The sequence below is a fragment of the Bos taurus genome, chromosome 9 (assembly GCF_002263795.3).
Source record: "Bos taurus isolate L1 Dominette 01449 registration number 42190680 breed Hereford chromosome 9, ARS-UCD2.0, whole genome shotgun sequence".
Lineage (NCBI taxonomy): Eukaryota > Metazoa > Chordata > Mammalia > Artiodactyla > Bovidae > Bos > Bos taurus.
In genome coordinates this window covers 19,882,851-19,902,711 of record NC_037336.1, presented here as the reverse complement: position 1 = coordinate 19,902,711, position 19,861 = coordinate 19,882,851, and the positions used below count along the sequence as shown (strand labels likewise).

General features: G+C 39.8%; 1 protein-coding gene across 1 annotated transcript in view; it reads right to left on the bottom strand.

Annotated features, from left to right (window-relative positions):
* Positions 1-19,861, bottom strand: part of BCKDHB (branched chain keto acid dehydrogenase E1 subunit beta) — a gene marked incomplete at its 5' end in the record, with an annotated part of 270,674 nt that overhangs the window by 172,044 nt on the left and 78,769 nt on the right. Inside the window, 2 exon segments of the mRNA NM_174507.2 lie at positions 1,566-1,676; positions 5,243-5,340. Of these exon segments, the coding sequence (NP_776932.1) occupies positions 1,566-1,676; positions 5,243-5,340 (209 nt within the window).

The following is a 19,861-nucleotide window of genomic DNA, read 5'->3' as shown; positions in this document are numbered from 1 at the left end:
TAAATATTTAAATAAGGTTTACACATGTAAATATATGTTCCAACCATATATCAGTACTCTCCACTGCACCATGACATAGCATCATATGCTCATGCAAAAGCACCATTCACATTATAAATATAAACCCCCAAGTGAGGGAGACACACTGCAAAAGAGAAGTCCACTCTGGGGCAAAGGCTATCGGCCCCTGTTTAACCACAATTTGGAACACTGGCTATTTGAAAGGAAACAATGTCTGACATGACTTGAAAATGCTGCAAAAAGCATTATTTTCATGTAGTTACAAGTAGCTCAACCTAAAACACTGCCCTTTATTATGAAAACTATAAATATAAGGACTTAGAATGTTATTGAAACCATTTGTAATCATCGCAAGTGTTTCCACAGTGTCCAGTGAGTCTACGGAACATTTACTGGAACAAACCTGAAATCTTCCTCTAAATTATGAAACAATCACTACCTAAAAACACCCTATGCTATTGGAGAAGGAAAAGGCAACCCACTCCAGTATTCTCGCCTGGAAAATCCCATGGGCAGAGGAGCCTGGCAGGCTACAGTCTATGGACTTGCAAAGAGTTGGCCATGAGTTAGCGACTAAGCATGCACAAACACCCTATGCTATACTTTTATAGCAGCAGTAACTGCAGATTATTTTTATGTAATAACCTAAGAAACAGCCTATGAAAGCTACCAGAATGCCAAAACTCTTGAATATAATAAACGTGAAATACTCTCAGTCTTGTGACTCATTTGCTATAAAAGTAGATCAAGAAAAATTACGCACAATGTGACCTAAACTTTAGTAGATAAGATCATCACATATACAAAAAAGAACTTAACCTTCCTTATATACCAATTTAGTAACAGATGTACTCCAACTTATCTAGACATTAATGTGAAAGATATCAGTTACAGCCAATAAGTGAGAACTAAACTATAATCTTGAGAGGGGACTACATGAATCCTATTAACAGTAAGAACAAGATCAATGTCAACAAGCCAAAGTTCTTGAGACTACTTAGGTAGAAAACTGTAAATCAGAGCAGCCAGAATCCCATGACATAATATGAACCTGTGATCCACATTATTAAAGTTATATAAAGACGTTGCTTTAAAAAAAAAAAATCCACCTCACTTCTCTTTCGGAGAAGTAACAAAATGAGAATTCAGCCAAACCGTTTAGCTGGCTATATTAAACCTGGCTTACTGAACCATAACCAATAAGAGTTTAAAAACCCAGGTGATTCCAACAGCCCTGATATGTTCTCATTTGCACTGGTCCATTATGCACACAAGTCAACCCGAGCTGGCTGCATGCAGAACAGGAGTTGTAATATTTTAAACACAGAACCGAGGGAAGGAAAAATCCTGAAGCAATTTGTTTCCTTGAGCAGCAAGCTCATACATTTCATTCAGGGTGTAAGTTTTGAAGTTTTAAAATCGATTGAAAAGGCTCAGGAAGCTCACAATTTAAAACAATTATTTGCAAGGACCCAACACATTTGGGAAAGGGTTTTTGGTAAACAGATTTTGAGGAAAGGACACTACCAACACTATATTCATACCTTGCAAACTGTATCCACATCCCAAGGTAGTATAGTCCTCAGATCAATGACCTCACAAGACACCCCAAGCTTCTCTTGAGCCATGGCAGCCACCTCTCGGATCACATGAACCTGAAAAAAACAGGAAAACAGGCAGAGGATGACTACAGAGAAAAGCTAGGTGAATTCTGACATTCTTAATGGAGACCGTGTTTAAGATCAGAGGACTTGATTTGTAAGGAGAATTTCTTTTAGATGTAGAAGCCCAGTACTCCAACAAAATAATCAGATATAAACGTCCAGAAAATAGCTGGAAAGAGATTCTTTGAGAAAGGGAAAGCAGTCAGTGCCAGAGATAATGATTCCAAGATACCAACACAGAGAAGGTTAATAGAGTCATAGGAAGAGGTTGAATTTCTAGAAAAGGTATGTAGGAGTAGTAAAGGGCAAAAATCACAGGACCCTGTAGATGACCCACATTAAAGAGGAAAGTAGAGGAATAGGGAGCTGAAGAATAGGAAGAGGAGGAAAAGAAAGAAGAAAAGGAGAAAGGAGGAGGAGGAGAATTAAAAGAAGCAAAAACATAGTTAAAGAAACAGAAAGAAAACCAGAAGACAATATATCCCAGAAACTAAAGGCTTCATAAAGACAGTAGTCAGTTGGTATCTCATACTACAGTAATATGAGATAAGGGTTGGATTTAGCAATTAGAAAGATTAGCAATATTAGCACAAATAGTTTTAACTAGTGGGAACAGAACTCATGGGTAAATAAGTTTTTTAAAAAAATAAAGAAGGAATTAAATGTAGGGAATAGAAAGTAGCTGCTCAAGTTTAATGATAAAAGAGGAAGATACACTGATATTTAAAGGAAAGGTGGCATAGAGAAAAGTACTTTTTTAAGTAGAAAAGAGAGAGACACATTTTGTTTTTAATAAGACATTGAAACATGTATAATATCATGTATGAAACGAGTCGCCAGTCCAGGTTCGATTCATGATACTAGATGCTTGGGGCTGGTGCACTGGGACGACCCAGAGGGATGGTATGGGGAGGGAGGAGGGAGGAGGGTTCAGGATGGGGAACACATTGTATACCTGTGGCGGATTTATTTCAATATTTGGCAAAACCAATACAATATTGTAAAGTTTAAAAATAAAATAAAATAAAATAAACACATTGAAATGATAGCAATGACAAAAAATAAAAAAGAAGGACATGGAAAGAAGAAACTGAAGATACAGGAGAGAGGGACCAGCTGATGAATAGCAAGCAGTCCTCGAGAAGGAGAAACAGAATATATTCTGAAACAGATTTGGAAAGGTAGCTGTGAAAACCAGACACTTCTTGGGAAACAAAAGGAAAAGTGGTAAGAACTGGCAGCAGAGGTGATGGTGTGAAGGAAAAGCAAGTTGCAGTTACAACCCAACACACTCTAGCTTATCTACTAAAAGGAGTGGCAAGGACACATGTGGAGGGTGAGTTTTTTAAAGGGGGACTCAGAAAAGGGGGAGAGCAGAAAAGGTTTGCAAAACCCACCGTGGGTACCATCATCAGATGTAACACACCAACCAGCATGGTTATGCCACAGGAGGTGAGAAACCACGAGGGCTGCCGCTCTCCAAACCACAGGTCAGGTGCAGAAGAGAGAAGGAAGCTGTCGGATTGCGAATGATTTCATAATCTTCTTTGTATTTTACAGTATTAAATTTTCTAAAAAAAGAAGTACCTCCTTTTCACAGAAAAAAAACCTGATCATTTCTTTCTTTTTTTAATTTTTATTGGAGAATAGTTGATTTACAATGTTGTGTTATTTCAGGTAAACAGCAAAGTGAATCAGTTCTACATTTACATATATCCCATCTTTTTTAGATTCTTTTCCATGTAGACCACTACAGAGTAAAGAGTACAGTTCCCTGTGCTATAACAGTAGGTCCTTGTTGGTTATCTATTTTACATATAGCAGTGGATACTTGTCAGTCCCAAAGAGAGACAGAAGGCTATGGCCAGAGAATGAGTCCTGAGCTTAAAAGTTTGGAAATAGAGCAATATGATAATAAGCTCTGAGGAAAACTAAGACAGATCAGCTCACTAGGGGAAGGTATGAAATAATGAGGCTGAACCAGTGGATGGGTCCATGTAGCCAGCAAAATAATCACAAGAGATGGAAACAGATGGGATGAAAACATCACTAACCATCAGGGAAATTCAAATCAAAGCCACGTGATATCACCTCTCACTTGTCAGCATAGCTATCATCAAAAAGAACACAAATAACAAATGTTGGCAAGGAAAAGGAGAAAAGAGATCCCTTGTACACTGTTGGAATGTAAATTGGTGCAACCGCTCCGGAAAATAGTACAAAGGTTCCTCAAAAGACTAAAACTAGAACTATCATATGACCTGGCAATTCCACTCTTGGGTATACATACAAAAAAGAAAAAGAAAAACATTAATTTTAAAGATAATGCACCCCACTGGTCATAGCAACATTATCTACAATTGCCAAGGTATGAAAGCAACCTAAGTATCTATCAAAAGAATGGATAAAGAAGCTGTGAAATATATATACATAGATAGATAGACACACACTACTTAGCCATTAAAAAAAATGAATAAAATTTTGCCATTTGCAGCAACATGGACGGACTTGGAGGGCATTACGCTAAGTGAAAAAGATCAGACAGAGAAAGACAAATACTGCAGCATATCACTTACATGTGGAATCTAAAAAATACAACAAACTAGTAAATAAAAAAGAAGCAGCAGCAGACTCACAGATACAGAGAACAAACTAGTGGTTACCTGTGGGGAGACAGAACCACGGAGGGGAACTACAGGGATGGGGGATAAAAAAGGAGGGGGTTACTATGGGATTATATGAAGTCGTATGCATGAAACTTTTGAAAATTCTAAAGCACTACAGAATTTTTAAATCTTTAATTCAATAGCATAATTAGAATAATGGCCAAAAAAAGAAGATGGTATGTCAAAAGCAGCAACAAGTAGTGAGGATACCTAATGTGTGCTTCAAAAGAAAGCGTCTAATGAATACATTTTTGTAAACTATCAACATATTTTTAAAGGCTTCACCATATACATATGAATGGAAAGGCATCTTGCCTTCAACCAGAAATCAGTACCAGACACAGATATAGCATCAAACAAGATTTAAATATGAGAAATAAGGGAGACATGTTTAATGCTTCAGAGAATCAGAATTAAAAATGAGAGCTTCCAATGTGCAGAGCAGCAATGGAGACACAGACATTGAGAACAGACTTATGGACACAGCTGGGGGTGGCGGGGTGCAGGGGGGAGGAAGGAGAGGCTGAGATGTACAGAAAGAGTACCATGGAAACATACATTACCATATGTAAAATAGACAGCCAATGGGAGTTTGCTGTATGAGTCAGGGAACTTGAAACCAGGGCTCAGTAACAACCTAGAGGGGTGGGATGGGGAGGGAGGTGGGAAGGATGTTCAAGTGGGAGGGGCATGGGTAAACCTATGACTGATTCATGTTGATATTTGGTAAAAACCAACACAATATCGTAAAGCAATTATCCTTCAATTAAAAATAAATTATATATATATATATATATATACATATATATATATATATATATTTTTTTTTTTTTTTTAATGAGAGCTTCCACACACAAGATGGCATTACCAGCTGCTGTAATGGTTACTGACCTGAGTGCCCCAGGCAACTAGAGTGACATCACTCCCTTCTTGGATGACTTCAGCTTGGGAAAGGGGGATGTTGTATGGCTCTACAGGAACCTGCTCCACTGAACATAAAACGAGGGGGAAAAAATGTAAGGTTAGTTATTCCTATGTGACATTTATGCAAAAAGAATATAAGAACTTCATTGTGGCAAAGCTTTATTTTATTTATTCTTCCTCCAAATTCCAGAAGTTATTTATAACTCAAATAGAATTACTATATGACAGCACTACACAGATGAAAAAGTACAATCAAATCAGCTATAGGGAAAAACTAAGAAAATTTTAATAAAGTCTGTTATTTAGTCAATAATAATGTCAATAATATCACCAATATTGGTTCATTAATTATACCAAGTATATCATACATAAGATGCAAATAAAGGGGTATATGGGAACTCTGTAGTGTCTTCATACTTTTTCTGTAAACATAAAACAATACAAAAATAAAGTTTAAAAAGATTTGAATATGCCTGCTAAAACTTTATTGGACTGAATTAATTTCTCAGATAACTTTTCTATCAAAGAGTAAAGAAATTTATGAGTGCTTGAAAAACAGAAAAAAAAAAAACACATAATATGGCCTACTTTCTAAGTATATTTTATTTTTGCATCTTTCAACTATGGACACTTTCACCAACCACAGCAGAAGACAACACCTCAGTTTTCAAATCTGAATTCTGTAGACCTCAAAGAGACAAACTGAATCAGCTCCACCAAGCCAAAGGAAGAATACATCACTGGTACCCCAGAGAAAACCACTTCATGATATCTCTGCCCAACAAAGTACAAGTAACCGAGAGTTGATCAAACTCAAGAGGAAATGGTTTGGTGAATTTTTAAATGAAACTGAGTAAACCAAATTACCCCCATGATGATGGGAAGTCTTCTTGAATTACCACATGAAGCAGGATAACAATGGAAGAGATAAGAAAAAAAAGGTCACTCCCTTTTCTTCATTTTCCCCCCTGAGTCCTTTTATTATCATTGTTATATGAATTTGCCTTATTTTGTTTTGTTTAAATTTTACTGCAGTTGATTTAAAATGTTGTGTTAATTTCTACTGTACAAATTATATGAGTTTTTTTTTTTAATTCAAGGAGCACAGAAGAGTAAAATAAAAGGCTCCCTCTGCTCTCCGGTCAGCCCTTCCAACTCCACTGTCCAGAAGTAATCAATGCCAACAATTTCCTGGGTGTCTGCAGTGGAAAGCTCTCACTCTTGCTGTTGTCCAGCAAGATAACAAGATCTTAAATAACTTTAAGAGAAGATCTTAAATATCTTCCTATGATCCTTATGAAGAAGGGCCTCTTGTCCACTATAGAAGTCAGGTCTACATATTCACTTTCCCAGCTTCCCATGCAGCTAGGGCATAAAATGTGGGCTCTGCCCATCAAATGCACCCGCCCATGACAGACTGTGAATCGAAGCCAATGACACAAGAGACCAGCAAGTATTCCAGAATACTGGCAACTGTGGAGGCAGATCCAGCATCCAAGCTCAGCGGTATCAGTGATTCAGACATTTATACAGTCCCATGTCCACTGCCGCCTGCTGGAATATCTTTGCAACACCAGTTATGCAGTGAAATTTGGGGTATTGAATCTAGATATATAGGGTTTCCCTGGTAGCTCCATGGTAAAGAATCCACCTGCCAATGCAAGAGACGTGGGTTCAATCCCTGGGTAGGGAAGATTCCCTGGAGAAGGAAACACCTACACACTCCAGTATTCTTGCCTGGGAAATCTCATGGACAGAGGAGTTGGTGGGCTACCATCCTTGGGGTTGCAAAGAGTCGGACACGACTGAGTACACACAGAGACACACACACACAACCCTGGTTCTTAGGTACTCCAGGGATCTCTGAGCTACTTGTTATCCTTTAATGAATATTTTCTGCTTATATTGGACAAAGTTGACCTCATCACTTAAAAATTAAAAACCCTGGCTGATTCACTATCTTTTCAGATATTTACAGTGTGTAAGTATGCATACACAGTTAGCCCTTGAACAATATGGTGACCAAGGGCAAGGACTCTCCGTGCAGTCAAATATCTGCATACAACTTAGAGCTGATCCTCCACATCCTCAGAGTCAACCAACTCTGGTCCTGCAGTAACACAGTAATGGGTACTGTCAAAAAAAATCTGCATATAGATGGACCTGCACAGTTCAAAGACATATGTAAATCTTGTTTTCCTTCCACAAATATAATCACACTGTACATGCTATTTAGAACCCTTCCATAATCTCCTTTCCCACTCAACAGTATATCTTGGTCATATTTTCACATCAAAAGTATAGTCTTGAAATAATATTTGTAAGTTAAAAATTATAAAATTTAATGGTGCTGCTATCAGTGATACAGTAGAAAATTTTATTCCTTGTATTTTTGTATATTTCCAATCCAATGACTTGTCTTTAACTAGTGACAGAGAGAAACGAACATTTTAAATCATCAATATGTTTAATGAAATAAATGAACAAATAAAATAGTAAAACTTATAAAACTACTTTTGTGGGTAAACCTCAACACAGATGACAATTAAGCCAAGAAACCTGACACATAGAAGAGCATCAAAAACACTTTTTAAGGCTTTTTGCTCTGTGTGTATGTGTGCGTATCACACAAACTATGTTCATTCAGTCAGATACTTACAACTGCCTAAACCAAAGTAGGCAAGTCCACTGTTGTAAACAATGTTTTCTTGGCACACAACCTCATCTGTTTATTTACATGTTACCTATGGCTGTTCTCGCCCTTCCTCAACAAAGCTGAGTAGTTCCAAGAGACATCATGGCCTATACACCTAAAATATTTATTGCTTATCCCTTTACAGAAAATGTTTCCCAGTCTCAGTTCCAAACAGTACTTTCAGAGGTTAATTACAGACCATTCATTGATGACTTAAATCCAGTATCAGATGAATGGATGGACCAATGGAAATATGAAGGGATGGATGGACAAAGAAACAGTCAAATAGGAAAACAGACATATTCAACTGGAATAATATATTTTACTTAGCAGTTCTCAGCTGCTCAACTAAAGTGATGGTTAAGAACTACATTGATAATATCTGGCAAGCATGCCAAAGGTAGCACACAGTCTCCTTGCCATCATCAAGTCTTCTTTCCCCAAGCAGCAAGGTCTGCACACCAAAAGTCAAGGCTGGAAGCCAGTACACGCTCCGCCTTGCCTGTGAATCAGTGGCCACCATTCAAGAGCTCAGTCTTTCCCGCCTTGTAAATCCGTTGCCAGCTAGTAATTAGCAAATCCCTGGAACACACAACTCTAAGGGCTGGAGCACTGAAAGAAGTGGGTTGGCATCTTGGCCCACCTCCTTTGAAAAATTGCCAGTGAGTGACTAACTGCTTCATTGTATTCAATAAATTACCCAGAATAATAAGGCCTCATTACTTCAACAACTAATTAAGGGACAACATGGCAAACAAGGCGTAATCTTCCATTAAAAAAATAGAAGCATGCCAAGAACGAGATTCAAGAAGATACATATTAAAAAGAACCTAAAAAAACCTCTCTCCTTAGATTTGCATAAATTTAATCCTGACAGGATAAAAATAAGATTGCAATTTTATGGATTCAAGACCTAAATGTGGGGGCACTCTCCGTGCCCCTTCTGATGTCTATGTCAGAACCTTTCTCTGTCCCTTTTCATACTTTAATAAAACTCTGCTATACAAAAGCTCTTGAGTGATCAAGCCTGGTCCCTGGTCCCAAAGCTAAATCGTCTTCTTCGGAGATCACAAATCCAACACCGTTCACTGTAAGCTATCATCTTGGGAGCTCGTCTGGGATCTTCAGGACAAGGTAAGAACACTCAGAGCTCTAGCCTCTCTGCTTTCTCAGTATACACGTTTTCTGCTTTACTAACTCTTCAGTGTGCTTGTGTAAATGAATGGCATGCCCTGCATGAAGCAAGTGATGAGCCCTTCTTTGCGGTTTCATGGTGCCTCATAATGACTGAAGGCAGTCCCAGAAAAGGGAGTTTATACCAACCTGCCAACGCCAAGAAACACCCAATGTCCCTGCAAGAGCAGCAGCCAGAAATGGATGAAGAGTGTGGACCAAACTTCCCTTCCTCAGTCAGCTTTTCCTGGTCTCTTTGACCATATAGTAATTCCCCTGGAATTAGAACTACTAACCTCATCTGTTAGATCATGGACTTTCAAGGGACTTGCGATCCATGCTGTTACTATGTACTTTTACTTAGACACCATGTATGGAAGTGCCTAGCCTTGCTAGGAGTTGAAAGTTACAGGAGCACGTTTGGGAGCGAGGCAGAGCTCTAGCTCCAGGAACATCTCTCAGGCTAGAAGTCACGCTCTTGGCTGCCTGCCGCAGGGGCCAGCAACCTGAAAGTGAGTCTTTGTCATGGCTGCGCCTCCATCTATATGGATAGAAGCATTGCTGGTGACCATGAGGTTTTTGAGGACACAGATCAGGAATTGCAGGATCTGGTCAGATTGGAAGTACAATGGGCTTCTTCCTTTGGTAGTGCTAGCTCTTAGTGGATCAGAGGAGGCTCTCTGATGGCTTTTGTCTCAACTCCTTAGATATTTTTTTGTGTGGAATCTGTGGAAATGAACTGGAAGGATTGGCCCTAGGAGCTCGAGGACAAAAATCACTTTTTCCTCTCTGGCCAACCCTCCACCACCTCTTTTGCTATACTGGTGTGGCGACACTCAGAAGGGACATCTTGGTTGTTGTTCGTCCCTTTATGACTCACCATTTCTACTGCGGTCAGAAATGTAACTCAGGAATGTGCACAAGCACAGGTAAGACGGATGCTTCCCCTGGTGGTCGTAGCTTGGGAAACATTCCAGGAAAGCTACTCTACTCTGTTACACTGTAGGTGGCATCAGAGAAAAGGGCAAATCAAACAAAGGTCTTAGTGGTAAGGAACTCAAAATCCATTTGGGATGCCATCAGATCTACCCCTGGTGCATCCCCACCCCACCTTGGTGGTAGAACCGGGAGGGACAAGTAAGATGCCTGCATCAGTAAGGGACAGACTAAGTCCGACCAGGGAAGGAAAGCTTCAGCGGAAAGTCTGTCTACAACCCCATCTAGAGCAGAGAGGGACGTCTCCAGTGGAAAGCAGCCACGGCTGTGGATGATGCTTTTTTCTTAGTTCCGGTTAGTTCTGGTTCCATAACCACTCCTTTAAAAGGTATTTTTAAAAAAACTGGGAGAAGTTTGATCCCCAGAGTTTAAAAAAAAAGACACACCTGATCTTCTGTGATACTGAATGGCCACAGTATCTTTTGGAAGAGGGAACACTGACTGGTTGAAAGGTCTCAATTATTACTGTTTTACAACTAAAACAGTAGTTAGAAAACAAGAGAAATGGGTAGAAGTGCCATATGTGTTGCTCTTTATCCCTCTTCAAGACATGCAAGACTTATGTCCTAAGGGTCCAGATTTGGGTGTGAAACCTTCAGCTGCCTCCTGTCTTCTAACTCTGCCCCTGTACCTGGGGCTCCCAACTGAACAGGCTGAGAGCCAGGGCATCCTTCCAAGGAGGGGTTGCCTCAGTCTCAGTAGAAATTCCAACAGTCTCAACTGTGGTCGGGCCTATTTAGAAGATCCAAAAAAGTACATAGAAGCCTTTACAGAACTAACTTTACTTTATGACCTTACTTGGAGAGATGTAATGTATGTCTTGGAATAGACACTGACCCCTCAAACACTTAAGAGTTTTGGAAGAAGCTACTACTTTTGGAGATGAATGGCTTGAACATGAGACAAGGGGAAAGAGGGAACAAGAAATAGCCCTCCTTCCTACTGGGAGCCAAGAAATTCCCATAACAGAGCCACTTTGTCAGATGAATTCTTGAAGGACTCAAGCGATTGCGCACTAAGACTTTAGACTATGCTAAGTTGGCTGACACAGAACAGGGAGAGAAGGAAATTCCCGGTAAATTCCTAGATAGACTACAGGAGGCTCTCCTCAAGTTTACTGACATTAATTCCAAAAATTCAGAGAGAGAAATAAAAGATAGATTTCTCACTCCATCGGCTCCAGATATCCACCGTAAGTTACTAAAACAGGCATATGGAACAAATCAGTCTTTAGATAATCTGTTGCAACTGGTTCAGACAATCTATTATGGTAGAGAATATGAGGAGGAAAGGTGAAAAAAACAAACCAGGCAAAAGATGAAGCCCCAAAATGGCTGTTAGACCAGCTGTGAAACAGCCTGAGGGAAAATGCCCACAGAGACCCAGGATAAAAAGGGATGGACTTGATATTACTGTGGATAGGAGGGGGCACCTCAAGTGGGATTGCCCTCAGGCATCTAAGCCATCCCTGGCTCGTGCCCAGTCTGCAAAGGACCATACTGGAGAAGAGACTGCCCTCTGAAGGGTAGGCCCCAGCTGTCAGACTCAAGGCAATCAGGACTGAAGGTGCCCAGGGGCCCCCCACACAAGCTCCCATCCTAATTACACCTGAGGAACCCTGGGTATTACTAACTATGGGGGGGCCAATCAGTGGATTTTCTTTTGGACACCGGGGCAACTTTCTCTGTGCTCACTGAAGCCCCCAGTCCACTCTCCTCCTGATCCACTACTGTAATGGGACTGTCAGGACGAGCGAAACACTATTATTTCAGTTATCCTTTAAGCTGCAACTGGGAATCTGTGCTGTTTTCTCACAAGTTTCTGATCATGCCAGAGTCTCCCTCACCCCTTCTGTGGAGGGATATACTGAACAAGATCCAGGCCTCTGTTTTCATTAATATGGAGCCTGCTCTTTCTCTCCATTAATTGAACAAAATGTAAATCCTAAAGTGTGGGCTGATGGAAAAACTGTGGGTCGAGCACAAAATGCTATTCCTGTAGTTGTCAAGCTCAAAGAGCCACACTTATTTCCAAGTCAAAAGCAGTACCCACTAAAGTCCGAGGTTAAGGAAGGGTTCAAAGATCATGGCGTCCGTTCCCATCACTTCATGGGAGATAGATGGGGAAACAGTGGAAGCAGTGTCAGACTTTAGTTTTGGGGGCTCCAAAATCACTGCAGATGGTGACTGCAGCCATGAAATTAAAAGACGCTTACTCCTTGGAAGGAAAGTTATGACCAACCTAGATAGCATATTGAAAAGCAGAGACATTACTTTGCCAACAAAGGTCCGTCTAGTCAAGGCTATGGTTTTTCCTGTGATCATGTATGGATGTGAGAGTTGGACTGTGAAGAAGGCTGAGCGCCGAAGAATTGATGCTTTTGAACCGTGGTGTTGGAGAAGACTCTTGAGAGTCCCTTGGACTGAAAGGAGATCCAACCAGTCCATTCTGAAGGAGATCAGCCCTGGGATTTCTTTGGAAGGAATGATGCTAAAGCTGAAACTCCAGTACTTTGGCCACCTCATGCGAAGAGTTGACTCATTGGAAAAGACTCTGATGCTGGGAAGGATTGGGGGCAGGAGGAGAAGGGGACAACAGAGGATGAGATGGCTGGATGGCATCACTGACTCAATGGACGTGAGTCTGAGTGAACTCTGGGAGTTGGTGATGGACAGGGAGGCCTGGTGTGCTGCGATTCATGGGGTTGCAAAGAGTCGGACATGACTAAGCGACTGAACTGAACTGAAGGAAGGGTTAAAACCCACCATGGAAAATTTAAAGGAACAGGGGCTATTAATTCCCTGTAATAGTCCATGCAGCACTCCTATTTCGGGTGTAAAAGAAATCAAATGATAAATGGAGACTAGTTCAAGATTCAAAATAATAAATGAGGCTGTAGTTCCTTTACACCCCGTGGTGCCTAATCCTTATACTTTATTGTCCAAAACTCCTAAACGGGCCAAACATCACTTTAAGACAACTGAGAGGATTTTTGGAAATTATAGGCTATTGCCACATTTGGATTCCGAGTTTATGGGGAACTTGCCCGCCTTTATATAAACTTATAATTGAGACAGCAGGCCCAAACGGACAAGCTGGTTTGGTCCCCAGAGACTCAAAAGGCTTTTAAGGCTCTTCAAACTGCTAGGCTCCAACTTGGAGCTTGCCCACAGGATCAGAATTTAGTTTGTTACTGAGAAAAGGCTATGGCCACATTGCTTAAGGGTAATTGCTACAATTGTTTTGCTAATGCCTAAAGCTCAAAGTTTACTAATGGGCGAAATCTTACAGTACTAACTTCTCAGGATGTAAGTGGGATCTTAAACTCTAAAGTTCAGAGCAACAGTGCTCTGTCTTTAAAGCTGCTGTAACTCAAGGGGTGTCAAAAGCTCTAGGAATAAAATATCACTTACACTGTTCCTAGAGAACCCAGTCTTTAGAAAAAGTTGAAAAGGCTAATGACATTATTAAGAGGCATCTGTGTAAGCTAACTCAGGAAACACAAGACAGTTGGTTTAAAGTTTTACCCATAGCTTTAATAAGGGCTTGAACTGTTTCTAAGAAGGGACTGTCTCAGTGGCAGACCATTTTTGTACACAGATATTGTCAAAGATCCTAAAGCTTTAGAATTAACTATGTGACTCAGCTTTCAGCTTTCAACAGACATTATGAGAACTCTGGGAGGTGACCCCCAACCCAGTCTCCACAATCGGTCTAATTGCTGGGTCTCTGGAGCACTCCCTCTCCTCATCAACTGCAGGCTTCCCATGGTGGGTTTCTCTGCTTCAAAGAAAGGACCTTCTTCAGCTCTGTGAATACCTTCATCAACAACAATCATATGTGACACCTCTTCTTGATCTGATGACATCTACCAATCCTAAGATGGACTGATGTAACCATGGACATAATGTAACTTTTAATTTTGATTATGTTTTAGCTTGGTTTAATGACTATTTTGCCTTACACCTATGACTATATAACTGGATTTGTTTCTAATGGTCTGAAAGCTTTTAAGTTACAAATGGTTGTCCAGGCTCCTACAAGTGCACAACCTCCTTCAGTTATTACTTGGTGCCCCTGGATCAGAGACCCCTCAATATGAGGGTCAGGAGAATATGCTGCCTCAACAATTTAAGGCCTGTGCCCCTGGACAGCAGGAAGTAGTTACAGAAAGAGAGTGATGCCCCTTTTCCCTTGGCAGCCATATTCTCCTAAAAGAAAAGGAGGGTGGGGGGTGGCAGTGGTTGAGAGAGTCAATTCCTAGGCAGGTTGATAAGAAGTCCGGGGTCCCCAAGTAGGAGAGAGGGGTCTGGGCCTCTCAAGGAAGAGATAGGGGTCTGGAATTCTCAAGGAGGAGGAAAGGACAAATGTCATTTTTTTTTCTTCTTCACATTCCATAGTCTTAGTCACATAAAATGTTTTTTCTTTAAGCCCTGAACTGATGACTACACAATGAACAACTCTGTTTAAACTTTGTACTAAGGATTATATAACAACAATGTATCCTGCTTGAGGACAGTTTCTCCTTCCTGAAAACCTTCTGACTAGTCCTGTTGCCTTAAAATGTATATTATGGGAGTGGGTCTGGTCAGATCTTTCTATTGTTAAGTTCTAATCCTGTTACCTAAAATGTAAATTGTGGAAGTGGGTCTGGTAAAATTTTTTCAACCTTGAGACATTCTTTTGATTTATTGTAATAATTAATTTAAAAAGTATATAACTCCCTTGCTTAGACTAGCGAGGGGGACACTCTCTATGTCCCTTCTGATGTCTATGTCATAAGCTTTCTTTGTCCCTTTTCATATTTTAATAAAATTCTACTATACACACACATGCACACAAAAGACCTAAATATAACACCGGAAATCATAAAACTTCCTGGAGAGAACATTAGCCAAACACTCTTTGATATAAATCAGAAGAGTATTTTCTTGGACCTGTCTCCTCAGGCAAAAGAAATGGAAGCAAAAATAAACAGGTAAAACCTAATTAAAATTAAAAGTTTTTGCACAGCAAAGGAAACCAGTGACAAAATGAAGACAATTTACTGAATGGGAGAAAATATTTGCAAATGATATGACCAAAATCTAAAATATATAAACAACTCAATAACCAAAAAAGCAAACAAATGATCCTTAAAAACGGGTAGAAGACCTGAACAGACATTTTTTCCAAAGAAAATATACAGATGGGCAACAGGCATATGAAAAGATGCTCACTGGGGACTTTGCTGGTGGTCCAATGGTTAAGACAGACATGGGTTCAGCGTTGGGGAACTAATATCCCACATGCCATGCTACTGCTGCTAAGTCACTTCAGTCGTGTCCGACTCTGTGCGACCCCATAGACGGCAGCCCACCAGGCTCCCCCATCCCTGGGATTTTCCAGGCAAGAATTCTGGAGTGGGTTGCCATTTCCTCCTCCAATGCTTGAACGTGAAAAGTGAAAGTGAAGTCGCTCAGTCGTGTCCGACTCTTCTCGACCCTATGGACTGCAGCCCACCAGCCTCCTCCGCCCATGGGATTTTCCAGGCAAGAGTACTGGAGTGGGGTGCCATTGCCACATGCCATGAGGCATGGCCAAAAAATGGTGGGGGGAAGGGGGAAGATGCTCATCATCACTAATCATCAGAGAAACGCAAATCAAAACCACAGGAAGATATCACCTCACACCTGTTGAAACAACTATCATCAAAAAGAACACAAATAACAAACACTGGTGAAGAGGTGGAGAAAAGGGAACCCTTGTACAGTGATGGTAGGAATGTAAACTGCTACAACCATTGTGGAAAACAGTTACAGAGGTTTTGCAAAAGACTGAAAATAGAACTATCTCATGATCCAGCAATTTCACTCCTGTGTATATATCCAAACAAACAAATAAAAACACTAATTAAAAAGATACATGCATCCCAATGTTCATAGTAGCATTATTTACAACTGCCAAGATATGGAAGCAACCTAAGTATCCATAAACAGATGAATGGATTAAAAAGCTGTGAGGTGTATACGTATATACATACACTACATATAACAGAATACTAATCAGCCATGAAAAAGAATGAAATTTTGCCATCTTCAGCAACATGGACGGACTTGTAGGGCATTGTACTAAATGAAATGTCAGACAGAGAAAGGCAAATACTATATAATTATCACTTCTAAGTGGAACCTAAAAAAATACAACAGACTAGTGAATTTAAAAAAAAAAAAGAAGCAGACTCACAGATATAGAGAACAAACTAGTGGCAATCTGTAGGGAGAGGGAAGGGGGAGGGGAAATACAGGAGTAGAGGGGGGAAAAGGGTTTTTATGGGACTATACAAAATCATGTGCATGAAACTTTTGAAAATTGTAAAGCCCTATAGAATTTAAAGAAAGTTTCATTCAATTAAGTAAATTTTAAATAAAAGTCTACAAATAATAAATGCTGGTGAGAATGTGGAAAAAGTGAACCCTTGTATACTGTTGACAGGAATGTAAACTGGTGCAGGCACTATGGAAAACAGCACAGAGGTTCCTCAAAAGAACTAAAAATAGAATCACCGTATGATCCAGCAATTCCATTCCTGGGTATACATATATGTCTGAAGAAAATGAAAGCACTAATTTGAAAAGACACAAATACCCCAATGTTCACAGCAGCATTAATTACAATAGTCGATTTATGGAAGCATGGAAGCAACTGAAATATCCATCAACAGATGAATGGATAAAGATGAGGAGTCGGACATGACTTAGTGACTGAACAACCACTACAAATACAATGGAATATTACACGGCAATAAAAAAGAATGAAACTCTGCCACTTCTAGCAACATAGAGGGACCCAGAAGCTATTATACTTGGTGAAACAGTCAAAGGGAGAAAAACAAATACTGAATTTTATCACTTACATGTGCAATTTTAAAAATAAAACAAACAAAGGTATATAACAAAATAGAAACAGACTCATAGATTTAGACAACTTGTGGCCACCAACAGGGAGAGGGAAGAAGGGCAAGACAGAGGTAAGGGATTAAGGGATAAAACTACTATGCACAAAACAGATAAGCAACAAGGTACATTGTACAGCACAGGGAATTATAGCCATTATGTTGTCATAATTTTAAATGAAGTATGAACTATAAAATTACTGAATCACTATGTTGTACACCTAAAACTAATATACTATTGTAAATCAACAATATTTCGACAAAAAGAATACAATTTTAATATGTTCATTTATTTAAACTTGGCAAACAGATCATCCAAGAAAGCAAGCTGTAATTCACAGGTATTTTTTTGTTTTATTAACTTAAAAAGATACTTATTTCACAAGAAGTTTATTATTTCTAATCATCATTCCTATACCATGGATAATGCTTTATGAAAGAGAGCAGGTAAGAGGAGTTAGAGCGTGAAACTTCAGGAACTGAAGGGCCCCTATGCATGCACAATACAGATTCCTGTTTTCACAGCAGTGGGACTAACTGAGCCCCTCCATTTCACCACATGCTGATTACATTCTAATCTTGGCACAAATGAGCATCCCACAGAGAAACCCGTCAGCACCAGAGACTGACAAAAATGTGTGACTTTAAAGACAGACAGAGCTTTCCAAGACCAAAAATCAGACAAGGTGGATTAAATGTATACTGTAAGTTCCAGAGATATGCTCCCTTTGTAACTGCAAATACACATATCAAATTACATATACACTGACAGGCTCATGGCACGAATTAGCTTACACTTGGCCCCTTTTAATTTCCCATTCTCTTCCTTCTTTCCTCCCAATTTTCTTCTAATTTAGGGACAGATGTCGGATGTATTCTTGAAGGACTCAAGCAGTCGCGCGCTAAGACTTTAGACTATGCTAAGTTGGCTGACATAGAACAGGGAGAGAAGAGAATGCTTACAGGTCTTCTTAAATATATTTTTAAAATATGGAAGAGTGTATAAATTATAGACATATTATGTGATATAGAATATAAATATATGCTTATTTCTTTAACAGTCACTCTCTACCCAACAGATGCAGACATCATGCAAGATGCTAGATCATGAAACTGAAAAAGCAAAGATCTTAGAGATAAAGAAGTACTTAAGAGAAAATAAAGGAGGTTTTTCACGTAGAAAGAGGAGGTGTGTACAAAGAAATGGAGCTGTGAGATGTGTCTAAGTGTTCATCTCCAGACTTGTGTGTACATGTGTAAACACACATATACTTGATGTTTCAGGTCAAGCTGAACAGTGAAACTTTTGAGTTATATTCCCAAGCTCCTTGAAAAACTTTCCAATGCTTTCTGATTTAATATATTAACAACCTGTGGAGAATCAGCAAGAGAATAACAGCTCACTCTTAATGATGCAAGTTTCCCTGGGAGGCACAGTATTACCGTTACAGAGATAATAGGGTCATTTCTCTGCCCTGGCACTAATCTACAGTAATGCTCGTTTCCCCACTGATGTCAAGCTCAGTGGGGCTTTATCATATTGCATTATACATGATGCTGTGATAAAACATTAAATGTTGTTTTTAAAAAGAAAGTGTATTTCTGAATTACTTCACTCTGCTTGATTACTATCAGCAGATTCAAAGTCTCCACACCTGAGGAAGCCTCTCTCATTTGCCAGGATTTACAGTCTGATAGGGGAGGGCAGGCACCCACCTAAGAGCCCATTCCCAGACCTGTGTCTGCATCTAATCCGCAGATCTCTGACAAAGCATCCTATTACTTCTGTGCCCCAGGCTCTCACCTGGAAACCATGAAAAGCAGCCTATGTCTACCTGCCACATCACAGAAGCAGAATGAAGACACATTAAGTTAATTGCTATAGATGTTCTTTCAGTCCTTAGGAAGAAAACAGGTTTATAGTTTAAAATAATTCAATGGTACAGTCATTAAGACTATAAAGTTTTCACTCCAAGAACACTATTCTTATTTCTATTACCATTTGCTATACAAAACTGATCTGTAACCATAAATTAATCTCTATATTACATTGTTACTTTCTTGAACACTCCTTTTAAATTTGAGGGTATTAATGATGGTCATATTTCTTGGTGATTTTCACTTCTACCCTAACAATTACTTTTAACACTGATGTTACAGATAAGAACACATGAAAAAGAAAACTAAATGCAGTTTCTCCTACCAATCAAATACTATTGTATGCAATCTCCCCGTCCTCTGCCCCTCAAATTACTGAAGATCTAAAGATTAATATTTTACATTAGAAAGTCAGTATAGTATTATAATATTGTTCTATCATATTTGTCTATATTTGTCAATATATTTGTTATAATATTAATAAGTGTGTGCATGCTAAGTTGCTTCAGTCATGTCTGACTCTTTGCAATCCTATACACTGTAGCCTGCCAGGCTCCTTTGTTCGTGGGATTCTCCAGGCAAGAATACTAGAGTGCGTTGTTATGCCCTCCTCCAAGGAATCTTCCCAACCCAGGGATCAAACCCACAGCCCCTGAGGCTCCTGCATTGCAGGCAGATTCTTTACCACTGAGCCACAGGGGAAGCCCCTAATATTAAATGCTACTGCTGCTGCTGCTAAGTCACTTCAGTCGTGTCTGACTCTGTGCGACCCCAGAGACGGCAGCCCACCAGGCTACCCTGTCCCTGGGATTCTCCAGGCAAGAACACTGGAGTGGGTTGCCATTTCCTTCTCCAATGCATGAAGGTGAAAAGTGAAAGTGAAGTCGCTCAGTCATGTCCAACTCAGCGA